Source organism: Bos grunniens, chromosome 24, assembly GCF_055505025.1.
Source record: "Bos grunniens cultivar Pamir isolate PY7600 chromosome 24, Bosgru_T2T1.0, whole genome shotgun sequence".
Taxonomy (NCBI): Eukaryota; Metazoa; Chordata; class Mammalia; order Artiodactyla; family Bovidae; genus Bos; species Bos grunniens.
The window spans coordinates 48,315,390-48,328,718 of NC_141188.1; the positions used below are offsets into that span (position 1 = coordinate 48,315,390).

Here is a 13,329-nt window from a genome sequence, read left to right on the forward strand (position 1 = left end):
CTCTAGCCCCGCCTTAGACCTGGGAGGTAGACTGAAGATGGGCAGGGCTGGGCCGGACTGGGTGGGAGGACAGTCCAGATGGATTTGTGCCTGCAGATCTTTCCAGAACTCTCCTTAAATGCACTGTGTGAGGTGTTTGCGATCTCAGATTCAGTTAACAGGATTTCCTCCAAGGTCTTTGTTCCCTGCCCTAGGGTGATGACCGACAGTTGTCAGAATCTTCCCAAGATCAACCAGCAGAGGCCGCGGTCCAAAACCACCGTGGGAAAGCCCGGGGACGCCAGGCCCCTCCACGTGGAGCATCCCAAACAGGTTGGGATGGCTTTGCTTGGCTCCAGTACCATTACAGGTGGCTGAGAAACAGCCCCAAGGAAATAGTCACGTTTACTTGTTCATTGAGGACAGTTTGATTTTGTTCAGTTACAGAGTTTCTTCCAGTACTTGGAAGGAGGGCTCCTTCCTCCCCACAAACTTTCGGCCTGTCTGAGTGCTGGGCGACAAGCCTTGAGGGGTGAATCCTAGGCCCAGTCAGAGCAGGAGGGCCTGGTTCCCACAAGGCTCAGTCTTCCTCTTGAGGAAGCTGGAGGTGCCAGCTCTTCCCATCCCACAGTGTATCCCTGGGGTCCTAAGTGTAGGTTGGGGTGGCCTTGGTGTGGCTGGGCTTCAAGTCTCCTGTTGGGTTTCTCCAAGGCACACATGGTGGGTCGCTAACCCACACCTCCACAGTTGGCTTTCTGTGGGGAGAGATGGGCAAGCAAGAAGAGAGAGAGAGCCCAGCAGGCGAGTGAAACCCATGCTGAGAAACTTCGGTACAGGACAAAACATACCAACCAGGTTTGAAGGAAAGAGAACCAATGGAAATGGTGAAGAGGAAAGGGAAGAATGCATGTCAGAGCTGTCCAGGGGGATAGAAAGTCATTATCTCACAACTCAGTAAGGGTCAGAGGGAATCTCTCATCTTCAAGGGGGTTGTGTGGTCCTGGCCACTGTAGACTGGCTCAGGTGGAAGCAAAGTAAAGCGGGAGGGGGCAGGATGAATCCCACAGGAGGCTGGCTGCCTGTTGACTGCTGTGTTTCCAAACTCAGCCACCCCTGGCCACAAACACCTCTGGTCCCAGGAGAAAAGACAGGCCTGTGAATGGAGGTGGGTGGAGGCCCAGCCATTTCTTCCACTGTTTGTGGGTCTCAGAGCCTGTGGCTTCCTGGGACAGCTCCTCCCACCCAGCACAAGCAGAGTTTATTCGTCTTGTTGGGTCTGCACAAAAGTGGTGGAATCACACATGGAGCTCCCCATTTGCAGAAGGATTTGGGACGACAGGACAGGCAGCTGCAGCCAGCATCTCAAAATTGCTTTCTGTCGCTGACTTCTCACTTCTCTTCCTCTTTCTCCAGGACGTTGTCAATCACACTCACAAGGAGAATGCTGACTTTGGCTTAAGTATATCTGGAATCAACAAAGGCAGTGGAGAAGAAAACGTCCGTCCACAAAAAGTAAGCGGGACTCATGAAGCAAACACTGAATGGGGAATTTCCCTGTTCTTTCTGAAAATGAAAAATCTTGAGTGTTAACATTTCTCAAACAGATAAGGTAGTATGTGATGATCAAAGGTTGGCTATGGGGTGAACTGGGAAGAGATGGGCTGAGGATGAAACCCTGAGGTCCTGGACCAGGTCTCCCTTCTGGATGGGTAGATTTGAATTAGTGGCTCCATCTCCAAAGGGCTCAGTTTCCCATTTATAAATTGTGGGGTTTGGAAGAGATGGCTTGGTTCCTTTCAGCTTAAAAATCCTGTGGTTACAGTGATCAACTGTCCTGCATTATTTAAGGAGTTGTGGCCTCACATTCATTCCTTTCTGCCCTGTCAGTGGGAGTTGACTAGCAGTGTCCCTTTCTCCTTGGAGATATGGCTCCAGATTTGAATATAATTTCATGTGAACCTCAGTTGATATAAGGTTGATCTTGTCCTCGATAGTCATTTCTACTGCTTTCCTTTTTTTTTTTTTTTCTACTGCTTTCCTAATGAACTTCATGTCCTGATTTGTGTGTAAGAGTTTTTCGAACAGAAAAGACCCAGTTTGGGTAGCTGTAGGCTACAGGCAGGTAAAAATGTGTCACTTGGACATAAAAAGCAGCATCGACACCAGTGTGTTTCTCTTGACTGTAACTTTGAGGACTGAGTTCCATTCAGAGTTACCTTTCTTTCTTCGATCCTATGGGACTGCTGACTCACCTCTAGCCAGCGCTTCTCAGGCAAACTAAACTCTGGATGTGTGTGTCTGGAGGGAAATGGGGAGCACCTCCCTGGAAATCAAGGGGAATTGGCTCCTTTTAGGGCCTCAATTATATGGGTGAATGCTGGAGATGACACATTCCGATCAGTGCCGCCCACAAAGAAGCACTTCCCTGCTCACCGTTCCTACCTTATCATGTTTTCCAGTCACTTTTGTGCCCAGCAGTGTTGCAGCATTAGTTGCTCTTAGGAACATCTCACGTTGATATGAACGGGTATTTCTAATCAGGTCAAGGAAGGGGCTGTTTAATCCAGCACTTAACCTTTGAAAGAATCTGGCTATAAATTCTGTTTGCAGCAGAAATGCCCTCAGGTTAAGCTTTGGACAGTTTCTGCCTAATGTTTCATGAGCTTAAGAAGGGGTTATAGTCAGGGGCCCATCTCCAAAAACTGGCGCTTCATTGTCATCTCAGAGGTGCCCGATCTCAGAGCCTCCAAAGCTCACGATACCCAAGTCCCTTTGCAGACTTACTAGGTGTATTGTTATCAAGGCACCAGCTTTGAAGTCAGCCTGCCTAGGTTCAAATCCCACGTCTCACCTTCCTGACTGATTCTTGGGCCAGTTTTTAGATCTCTCCAAGCCTCATTTCTCTCATCTGTGAAATGGAAATAATCAGAGTGTGCACCTCCAATGTCATAAGGAACAGAGAGCACACGATAAACAGTGAGTGTTGGCTACTGTTACTGTCATTTAATTTTGACATGTATCCTTGCTTTTTCCTTCTTTCTATAGAGGGACAGTGGCATCAGAAGGAGGCTGGGTATGGGAGATAGATATCTGGGTTTGAATCCTGGTCTTAAGTTCCTTGTTAGCTGTGGGACCCTGGGTAGAGCATTTCACTTCTCTAGGCTTACCTCCACATCTGTGAAGCGAGGATGCCACTCCCGACTAGCAGAAGTGTTATAAGAATTGGCAGTAATCCACAGCAGGTACCTCACACACCTGATTTGTGCCAGGCACTCTCCTGAGTGATGAAGGTACAGTATAGTCAGCAGATAGGAACTATCATTATTCTTGTGCCAATGAGTTCTTCCCATGTGTGGAATATTTTAAAAGAAAGATGATACAGGGGAATTGGACACGTAGAAAACTGGTGGTGCATCAGGAGCTGAAAAATGCTCGGGAATTTTATTCAAGCCAACTTCATTGTGGAAAATTTATTTATAATGTGTTTTTTCTTTTTTTCCTGGAGTGCCCCAACCTGAGGAAATCATCTTGTTCATTATTAGCATAGCTTCCTCTTAAAGCTTTACTTTAAGTTTGCACTGCAGACCATGGTACATAAATGTGTCTTGATTTAATGAAGCCGAGCTATTAAGGACAGTCTCCCCTCCTGTTTTAATGGCCGCTGCAATAACTATTACTCCCTTTCAGGGCCCAATCATTGACTTCCGAGGGCTGCTCACAGATGCCATCAAAGGAGCAACCAGTGAACTTGGCTTGAACAGCTTCGACTGTAACCCAGACCCCTCAGTAAGTGGCTAGGACGGGACATCCATCTTGCAAACTGCCCAAATCCAGATTAGATTCTGGAGCACAGTTTTGAGTCCAGAGGAGCCTTGAGATCCAGTTAAAGGTCACAGCGACCTGCCACCGTTTGTGTCATGGAGCTCTGTGCCCTGTTTTCCTTCCTAAGTGATGAAGCCATATTGTAACTTGAGGCTTTCTACCCTCATCATTAGGAACGACTCTTGAAACCTCTGAGCGCATTTATTGGCATGAACAGTGAGATGCGAGAATTGGCAGCCGTGGTGAGCCGGGTAAGATCTGATATTCAATTCACAAATTTACGGAGGCAGACTGGGGCTCCAGGAGCATTGTGGGCTGCTGCTTTTATTAATAACAATAAATATGATCATTTATTTATAAAGTGCCCCCACTTGCGAAGGCACTCATATTGTTTAGAGGCACAATAATGCATGATGAATAAATTATAGAATCATAAAATTACAATACAAAAAGCCCACCATCTCACTATAGAGGCCAAGAAAACCCAAAGAGAAAAGGACTTAGAAAGGAAGGGACAGGTGAAAGGTTTTAGAGCTAAGCCAAGATTTAAGGAAAGAAAGCCTCTTAGAGAAGGAGAGAGGACGTCTGTGTTTTGTTTAAACAGTCTAAGCCTAGAAATAGAGATGTCGGGAGTCTGGTTTCATAACTGGAAATTTTCATGAAGAAACAGATTAGTAGGAAAGATCTTACCATCTACAGGACTGATTTTTTTTTCAAGCTTGGTCCCCCAGGACCTAAAGGCAGTGAAATCTAGTGGTTGATGACACACAAGCTTGGGAATAGATTGACCTGGATTTGATTTCTAGATCCTCCTCTTTTTCACTCTGTGACTTGGGGCAAGTTCCTTGGTAACAGAATAGATTCCTGAGTTACAGGAGATTTTTCTAATCTCCAGTGATCTCATATTTAATGAAAGACTGAAACCTAGGCAGGCTCCTTTCTGGATGTTTAAAATGATGCAAAATTTGCACAGCTGCTCCGAGGTCGTTAAGGTCCCCAGGTCTCCATTTAGTCCAGCGGGTGTCCCCTGCATGCCTCTGATGTGTCAGGCACGTGCTGGCGGCTGGAAGCACAAAGGTGAACGGTAGCTGGAAAGGATCTGTATCTTCTTAGGGAAGAAGAGACACAGGAAATAGCCCATGAGAAAGGGTAGAAGAGGGCGGAGGGGAGGCGTTCTGGGCAGAGGTACAGACAAGTGAGTTGTAGCGCCTATGCAGTGTTTCTGGGGATCCAACTGAAACACCATTAGAAACTGCGGGAGAAGGGACTGGAGAGCGAGGCTGGGGTTCCTGCGTGTTAGGGCGCTGTGAACAGTACCTGAGGCTGGGCTCAGTCTATATCAGATGGAGAATCTCTGAAAGGCGTCCATCAGGAGAACGGGATAATCAAATGTGCTTTTAGACAGCTTGTTCTAATGACAGTGTGGAAGGCCATCAGAGAAATGGAGATAGGAAGACCAGCTCAGGAGTTATTGTCAGTGAGAGGATGAGGGGTCAAGCCAGGCTATGGTAATTAGGATGCATAAGAGAGCAGAGAAAAACATTGTTATACCCCCAAATCAAGTCTTGTTACTGTCTTTGCAAATGGATACCGTGACTAGTGGTGATATAGTTGTGGAGTAGAAGTGGCCTGGAATGATTCCACCTGGAATCCTTTCTACAGAACTGTGAGAGGCAGTCATATGGACTCTGCTTGAAAGCCGACAGGGATGGGGAGCTCATCTCCCACTGAGGCAGTTCTATTGAGTTCTGATAACTTTTGACTGAGATTAGGAGGAGCTTCCTACTGGGAAATTATAAACACTACCATGTGGAATTCAGTGTCAGTGCTTGATGATGACAAGAGATACTGCTGTGACTGATGGATGCCTTGAACTCCAGTGAATGCCCATTGTGTGCAAAGCTTTTCCTAAGAAAGTGTGGTAATAATACTGAGTGGCTGGTCCTTTCAAGACGGGGTGGTTCTCCCGAGATTTGGGAAGACTGAGATCTTTGTCATCTCACCCAGGAATGGATCCTACATATCACGCACTATCAAAATCACCTGCGTAAAGAGTTTCTCTAAGAAACGCTGTCACCCCTTGTGGGGGGACCTGGGAGGATGGGGGACTGAGTGGGGGCATAGCATCTCACCAGCATGTAAAAAATATGTTTTTACGTATTATATAGATTTATTTATTCGGTTGCACCAGGTCTCAGTTGCAGCACACAGGATCTTCATTGCATCATGGGGGATCTTTTGTTGCAGTGTGAGGGCTCAGTAGTTGTAACACTTGGGCTTAGTTGGCACTTGGGGTTAGTGGCCTCTTGGCACGTGGAATCTCAGTCCCAGACCAGGGATCAAGCCCACGTCCCCTGCATTGAGAGGGTGATTCTTAACCACTAGACCACCAAGGAAGTCCCTGGTTTTATGTTTTTGAATCATGTGCATATATCACTTTTTTAAAAATAAAATAAATATAAAATTAGTTTCCAGATTGTTCTGTAGTCACTCAGAATGACTGTGGAAGGGAGGTGGGTTTTTTTGTTTTTTTTTTTTTTCTTTTTGCTATAACACTCTAGACAAGTTTGCCCAATACAGTTCCACTGAGAAAAGCCCCTGAGTGACTGTTCCGAGCATCTCGTGAAATTGAAGTTTGGAGACTGCAAATTAGTTATCAGTAAAATCTACCTTAATTGATAATCCTCCATGGTTGCTATGGGGCTCTACTCTGTGAGGGGAAAACTGTATTTTCACTTGGTTGTTGGCTTCCTTGGATTTTGCAGAAGCAATTGCTCCTGATGGAAGTAGGGAGCAATCACTAGGGAAAAAGAGAAATTGGTTTCAGAGGAGCATTATCTCTTTTATGTAGCAAATTAGAAAGTGTTGTTGAGATCAAGGAGCAGGAGAGAGTCCAGGCACCACCTAGGAACTATGTTTCGGATTAAAAGCTAATGTAATTTGTAGGCATGTTCTGTAGCTTCTTTGATTACAGTCATAAATCAGCATGGTTTGGTATTGACTGAAGACGGGTATAGTCCACTGTTCGGAGATTTTTTCTTTTTGGTAAATTTTATGTTATATTATTGTTGTTGTTTAGTCGCTAAGTCATGTTCTACTCTTTTGCAACTCCATGGACTGTAGCCTGCCAGGCTCTTCTGTCCATGGGATTTTCCAGGCAAGAATACCGGAGTGGGTTGCTGTTTCTTTCTCCAGGGGATCTTCCTGACCTCAGGGATCGAACTCAGGGATTGAACACACATCTCCTGCACTGGCAGTTAGATTCTTCACTGAGCCACCTGGGAAGCCCTTTATTTTGTGTGTGTATATGTAGTTGGAGAAGGAAATGGCAACCCACTCCAGTATTCTTGCCTAGAGAATTCCATGGACAGAGGAGCCTGGCGGGCTACAGTCCATGGGGTTGCAAAGAGTTGGACACAACTGACTAACACTTTCCCTTTCATATATATATATATATATACACACACACATACATATATATTTTGTATATTTAGCTAATATTTGTATATACACATATTTTGTATACATATACATGTGTATGTGCATGCACGCTAAGTCAACTCTTCGTGACCCTGTGGACTATATTCTGTCAGACTCCTCTGCCCATGAGATTCTCCAGGCAAGAATACTGGAGTGGGTTGCCATGCCCTCCTCCAGGGGATCTTCCCGACCCAGGGATTGAACCTGCATCTCTTATGTCTCCTTCGGTGGCAGGCAGGAACTTTACCACTAGAGCCACTTGGGAAGCCCGTGTATGTATATGTATGTATACAAAGCCTTCTTAAAATGTATATATACATATATATATATATAGCATATATATACAAGTAAATGGCAGTCCACTCCAGTATTCTTGCCTGGGAAATCCCACGGACAGAGGAGCCTGGTGGGCTACAATCCATAGGGCCGCAAAGAGTCAGATACAAATAAAGCAACACAGCGCACACACATATACATACATACCTATATGTTTAATTTGGCTACACCAGGTCTTCGTTGTGGTATGTGGGTTCTAGTTCCCTGACCAGGGATTGAGCAGGGCTCCCCCTGCTTTGGGAGCCCAGAATCTTAACCACAAGACCACCAGAGAAGTCCCTAGGAGATTTTTTTTTTAACCCTAAAAGTACAGTATTATATTATGAATATCTTCTTCAGGGAAAATCACTAAATATTTTCATGGCATCCCTTTGGTGAACTAACTTCAAATTACAATATGTATGTACATATATACCTAATACGAAAAGTTTTTTTTATCATAAGCACTTTATGTCCTATCGCAAGTCAAGTATTCTGCTGCCCCTGTGTTTATTACAGCTGTGAAGGAGAACATTATAGTTTTAACAGAATGATCAAATGTGCATTGCAGGACATTTATCTCCATAATCCAAACATAAAGTGGAATGACATTATTGGACTCGATGCAGCCAAGCAGTTAGTCAAAGAAGCTGTTGTGTATCCTATACGGGTAAGGATGGGAGGCCTCTTGGGAGGCCCAATTTCTGTCCATTATCCATGGGGCAAGCTCACCTATCAGGAAGAGAAAGGGTGATTTTCTGTGCACAAATTGACTCTGTTTTTTTAAATTTAAATATATTAAAATTTTTTTACAATATTGTATTGATTCCTGCAGTACAACAGTGTGAATCAGCCATAATTATACATACCTCCCCTCCCTCCCGAGTTTCCCCTTCTTCCCCCCGTGCCATCCCTCCAGGTCATCACAGGGCACCAGACGGCTCCCTGTGCCAAACGGCACTTCTCACCAGCTGTCCTTCTTGCAGCTGATACAGCTGCGTGCGTACGTTGATGCTTCTTTCTCCATTTGTTCCACTCTCCCTCCACCACTGTGTCGACAAGTCCATTCTCTACGTCCTCATCTCCATTCCTTCCCTGCAAACAGATTCTTCAGCACCATTTTTTAGATTCCATATACGTGCATTAATATCCTATATTTTGTGTTTCTCTTTCTGACTTACTTCACTCTGTATAACAAGCTCTAAGTTCATCTACCTCACTAGAACTGACTCAGATTCATTCTTCTTTACGACTAAGTAATATTCCCTTGTAGGTATACACCACATCTTCTTTACCCATTCATTTGTCGATGGACATCTGGGCTGCTTCCATGTCCTGGCTATTGTCAGTAGTGCTGCTGTGAACACTGGAGTACATGTGTCTTTTTTGATTATGGTTTTTGCATCGTACATACCCAGTGGTGGGGTTGCTGGGTCATATGGTAGATTTATTCCTGGTGTTTTAAGGAATCCCCATACTGTTCTCCATAATGGCTATATCTGTTCTCATTTTACATTCCCACCAACAGTGGAGGGTTCCCTTTTCTCCACATCTTCTCCAGCATTTATTGTTTGTAGATTTTTTGATGATGGCCATTCTGCCTGGTGTAAGGTGATACCTCATTATACTTTTGATTTGCATGTCTCTAATAATTAGTGATGTTGAGCATCTTTTCATGTGTTTACTGGTCATACATTCACTTTTTGCCTATGTCACAATATTTTGTCAACACGGAAGCACCAAGGCTCTGTCCATTCTAGGCCATTTGAAATCATGTTACATATTGGTTGAAGGCAGGTGTCTCCTCTAAGAGGTAATTTAAGATCTAAGACTCTGTAGTCTATATGATTAGTCAGTTACTATCAGACTATCTCCCTAAATATACTTATTATAGTAAAAATACCTGCCATAGGAGAGAGCATCTGACTGTGTTTGCATGGATTTCCCCCCGCCTCACCCCCCGTACTCCCATCATTGGGGGCTTTGCTTTCGGCTGGTTGTAAAGACTAGACAGCCCCTTCCAGGGAACCAGCTGGTAGAGCCATTGAGTTGTGCTCAATGCTTACTGCTGACAAACCTTTGTGCAGAGTGACTCACTAAACAGGAAGAAAAACAGAAAAACGAGACTCCACGTTTGGTTTACACCAGTGGCGGTGAGGTCAGTGTTGTTGTTGTTCGGTCACTAAGTCATGTCTGACTTTGCGACCCCATGGACTGTAGCACGCCAGGCTTCCCTGTCCTTCACCATCTCCTGGAGTTTGCTCAGACTCATGTCCATTGAGTCGATGATGCCATCCAGCCATCCCATCTTCTGCCTCCTCATTCTCCTCCTGCCCTCAATCTTTCCCAGCATCAGGGTCTTTTCCGATGAGTTGGTGCTTCGCATCAGGTAGCCAAAATATTGAAGTTTCAGCTTCTGCATCAGTCCTTCTAATGGATATTCAGGGTTGATTTCCTTTAGGATTGACTGGTTTGATACTAAACAGGAAGAAATACAGAAAGCAAGACTACATGTTAGGTTTACAGCAGTGGCGATGAGGTCAGTGTACCACATGGCTTTTGCTGTGTAACAGACCACCCCAACAGTTAGTGCCTTAGAGCCACAATCATTTCCTTGTTTGCAGCGGTTCTGTGGGTGGGCATTTGGGGCTGGGCTCGGCAGGGCCAGCTTACGCTTTTCCGCGTGACCTTGGTTGGGCTCACTCACATGTTTGGGGTATCAGCCAGTCTGTCTGGAGAAGATGGAGAGCCTGGCAAAGCTGGGGTCACCAGGGCACCTGAGACCTCTCTCTGCCTCTCATCCTCCAGCAGGAGAGCCCAGTCTTGTTCACGTGGTGTCATCGAGTTCCCAGACAGAAGCAAGAAAGGGCCCAATTGCTGAGCCTTTCCCATGTCTCTTTTCATATACCTTATATTTTCAAGTCTCTTCTTCTACCTGCTAATGCCCCACTGGCCAAATTCATGAGGCCAAGTCCAGATTCAAGTGGTGGAGAAATATCCTCTGCCTCTTGATGGACAGGAAGGCCTGGTGTGCTGCAATTCATGGGGTCGCAAAGAGTCGGACACGACTGAGCGACTGAACCGAACTGAACTGAACTTGATGTAGCAGCTGCAAATAATTAGTGGCCAGTTTTGGTGATCTCCTGCAGTCAGGATTACAAATTTGCTTTCTTGAATAACCTATTTATTCTTACCCCTGAGACCTTGCAGCCCCTGATTTTTGGATGCTTCTATTCAAATGAGACAAAATCAGTCCATTTGGACCGTCTTTCCTTTCTTCCTTCCTGTGTTCAGACACATGGGGGAGGAACTACAGTGGTGGTCAGAGGAAGTAGAAAGGTATTCCCTGCTTCCTCTGAGTAGCTCCATTGTTCAAGTCTTCTTGTGCAAAAGGCTAGAGCATTCATTGAGACTCTCCGGATGTGTTGTCGCCATGGTATTTGAAGTTCCATACAATGTCAAGATTTTGAATTAGTGTCAGCAAGAAGCTAATAGCTAGTTATGATTTTACTGTTTCTTTTCCTTCTCTCTTGTCCTTTACCAACTCCAGATGGTTTGAATTTGAACTAACAGGAGAGATGCACTGAAGTCCATGCGTGTCCTGTTTGGAGTCGGTGTCTCATTATGTATTGTGCATTGCACGTTCTCAGCTTCCAAATCAGGCTTCACCATAACGTTGAACTTTACTCACATACACCTTTCTATATTGGTTTTAAAAAGTTGGCATCTTAAAGAGCGCACCTGCTTCACAACATTCAAAAGACTGCTCGAACTCGGGGGGAAATCGTTACTTGCATGTGAGCAGTGACTACAGCAATGGAGGGGATAGTACCTATACATGCCTTTCTTCTCCTTAAAATAACTGCTCTTTTAAAAAGCAAAACATTTGTGTATCCTATCAAGAGTGAAAGTCAAATCGAGATAAACTAGATACCCGTGTGTGTGTGTATACAGAGAGGGAGAGAGCCAGTCTTAAAAAAGGAGGGGCTGGCCCAGAGTTGTGTGTGTTTCACCCTAGCTCCCCTAGCTTGCCTGAGCTGAGGGTGTGCAGGCTGCCCTGCAGGTACCAAACCTCATTATTGTTCCTTGCTCCCACAGTACCCACAGCTGTTTACAGGAATTCTTTCCCCCTGGAAAGGACTGCTACTCTATGGACCTCCAGGTAAAGGAATCTTTCTTCTGTGATCTTGGTGTGAAGCGAGTGTGCAGAGGATGAGTGGCCCATCTGTCTTCCCTTCGGGACTGGGGCAGCATGTGCTGTGTACCCCCTCCTGTGCTGCTTGTGTGACTGTCTTGTGTCTGTCAGCAGAGGAATGGAGTTCGAGGGTCGCTCATGTTTTACCCACATGTGTCTCCAGGTACAGGAAAGACTTTACTGGCCAAAGCTGTGGCTACGGAATGCAAAACCACCTTCTTTAATATTTCTGCATCTACCATTGTCAGCAAATGGAGAGGGGACTCAGAAAAGCTTGTTCGGGTAGGGTTTCTTGATTTTGTTTCTTTAGAATTAATTCTGGCAGAAGACAGTGGTACAAAATGATGACAGTGGTCTTATTTGTTCTTAAGCGATTTAAGTGTTCAAATATATCCTGGATCTTAATGACCAAAAGCCCGGGAGGTGGACTGACTACTGTGAAGCTGCTAGCGGTGCCCCTATCAGCAAACATGATCTCCCTTCTTTTGGGAATTTGGCCAACAGCCCCTTTTTGATTCACGCGACATACAAATAGAACCATGAAAAAAATTGTCTCTGTAGTGGCCTATTTTTCTTTTATTCAAGAAACATTTATTATTAAGCATGTTCAGTATATTCAGTTAAGATTTACTGAGAGGCTACCGCGGTATGCTTGTCCTTATACTAGATACTCTAAGGAAGAATCAAGAAACTTAAAACTTACTCTTTCAGATGCTCCAACCAGCTTTCCTCCACAGTGCCATAGGCTGTAGGGTTTTTTTTTTTTATTCCCTTAGGAGATTGTTTTTATCTTTATATCATTTCTAAGAGTATATGGTATATGTTTTTAAAAATATTTATTTATTTTTAATTGATTGATGATTGGCTTATAATATTGGTTTGATTTCTGTCATACATCCACATGAATTAACCATGAAAATGAAAGTTGCTCAGTCGTGTCCAACTCTTTGCGACCACATGGACTGTAGCCCACCAGGCTCCTCTGTCCATGGAATTCTCCAGCCAGAATACTGGACTGGGTAACCTTTCCCTTCCCCAGGGGATCTTCCCAACCCAGGAATCATACCCAGCTCTCCTGCATTGCAGGCAGATTCTTTACAGCTGAGCCACAAGGGAAGCCCAAGAATACTAGCGTGGGTAGCCTATCCCTTCTCCAGTGGATCTTACAACCCAGGAATCAAACTGGGGTCTCCTGCATTGCAGGCAAATTCTTTACCAACTGAGCTATCAGGGAAGCCATAGGTGTACATATGTCTCCTCCCTCTTGAATCTCCATCCCACCTCCCGCCCATTCCCACCCCTCTAGGTTATTACAGAGCCCCAGTTTGAGTTCCCTGAGTCATACAGCAAATTCACATTGGCTGTCTATTTACATATGTTAGTGTATATGCATCCATCCTACTCTCCCCCATTTGTCTCACCTTCTCCCCCATTTGTCTCACCCTCTCCCTCTTCTCCCCCACCCTTGTCCATGAGTCTTTTCTCTATGTCTGCATCTGCATTGCTGTTCTATGAACAGATTCATCAGTACCATCCTT

The 13,329-nt window shown here is 44.9% G+C and overlaps 1 protein-coding gene across 15 annotated transcripts in view; it reads left to right on the forward strand.

Annotated features, from left to right (window-relative positions):
- The window catches only part of KATNAL2 (katanin catalytic subunit A1 like 2), a 112,442-nt gene that overhangs the window by 67,152 nt on the left and 31,961 nt on the right, over positions 1-13,329 (forward strand). For 12 of the 15 annotated variants that reach the window (XM_086373401.1, XM_086373398.1, XM_086373391.1 and 9 more), the window contains 7 exons: positions 195-312; positions 1,393-1,491; positions 3,667-3,765; positions 3,975-4,052; positions 8,168-8,266; positions 11,695-11,758; positions 11,955-12,073. In XM_086373401.1, coding sequence (XP_086229527.1) covers positions 199-312; positions 1,393-1,491; positions 3,667-3,765; positions 3,975-4,052; positions 8,168-8,266; positions 11,695-11,758; positions 11,955-12,073 — 672 coding nt within the window. In that variant the 5' untranslated portion in view covers positions 195-198. The remainder of the gene's footprint in view (positions 1-194; positions 313-1,392; positions 1,492-3,666; positions 3,766-3,974; positions 4,053-8,167; positions 8,267-11,694; positions 11,759-11,954; positions 12,074-13,329) is intronic. The other 3 variants (XM_086373393.1, XM_086373394.1, XM_086373397.1) reach the window with 1 other exon arrangement.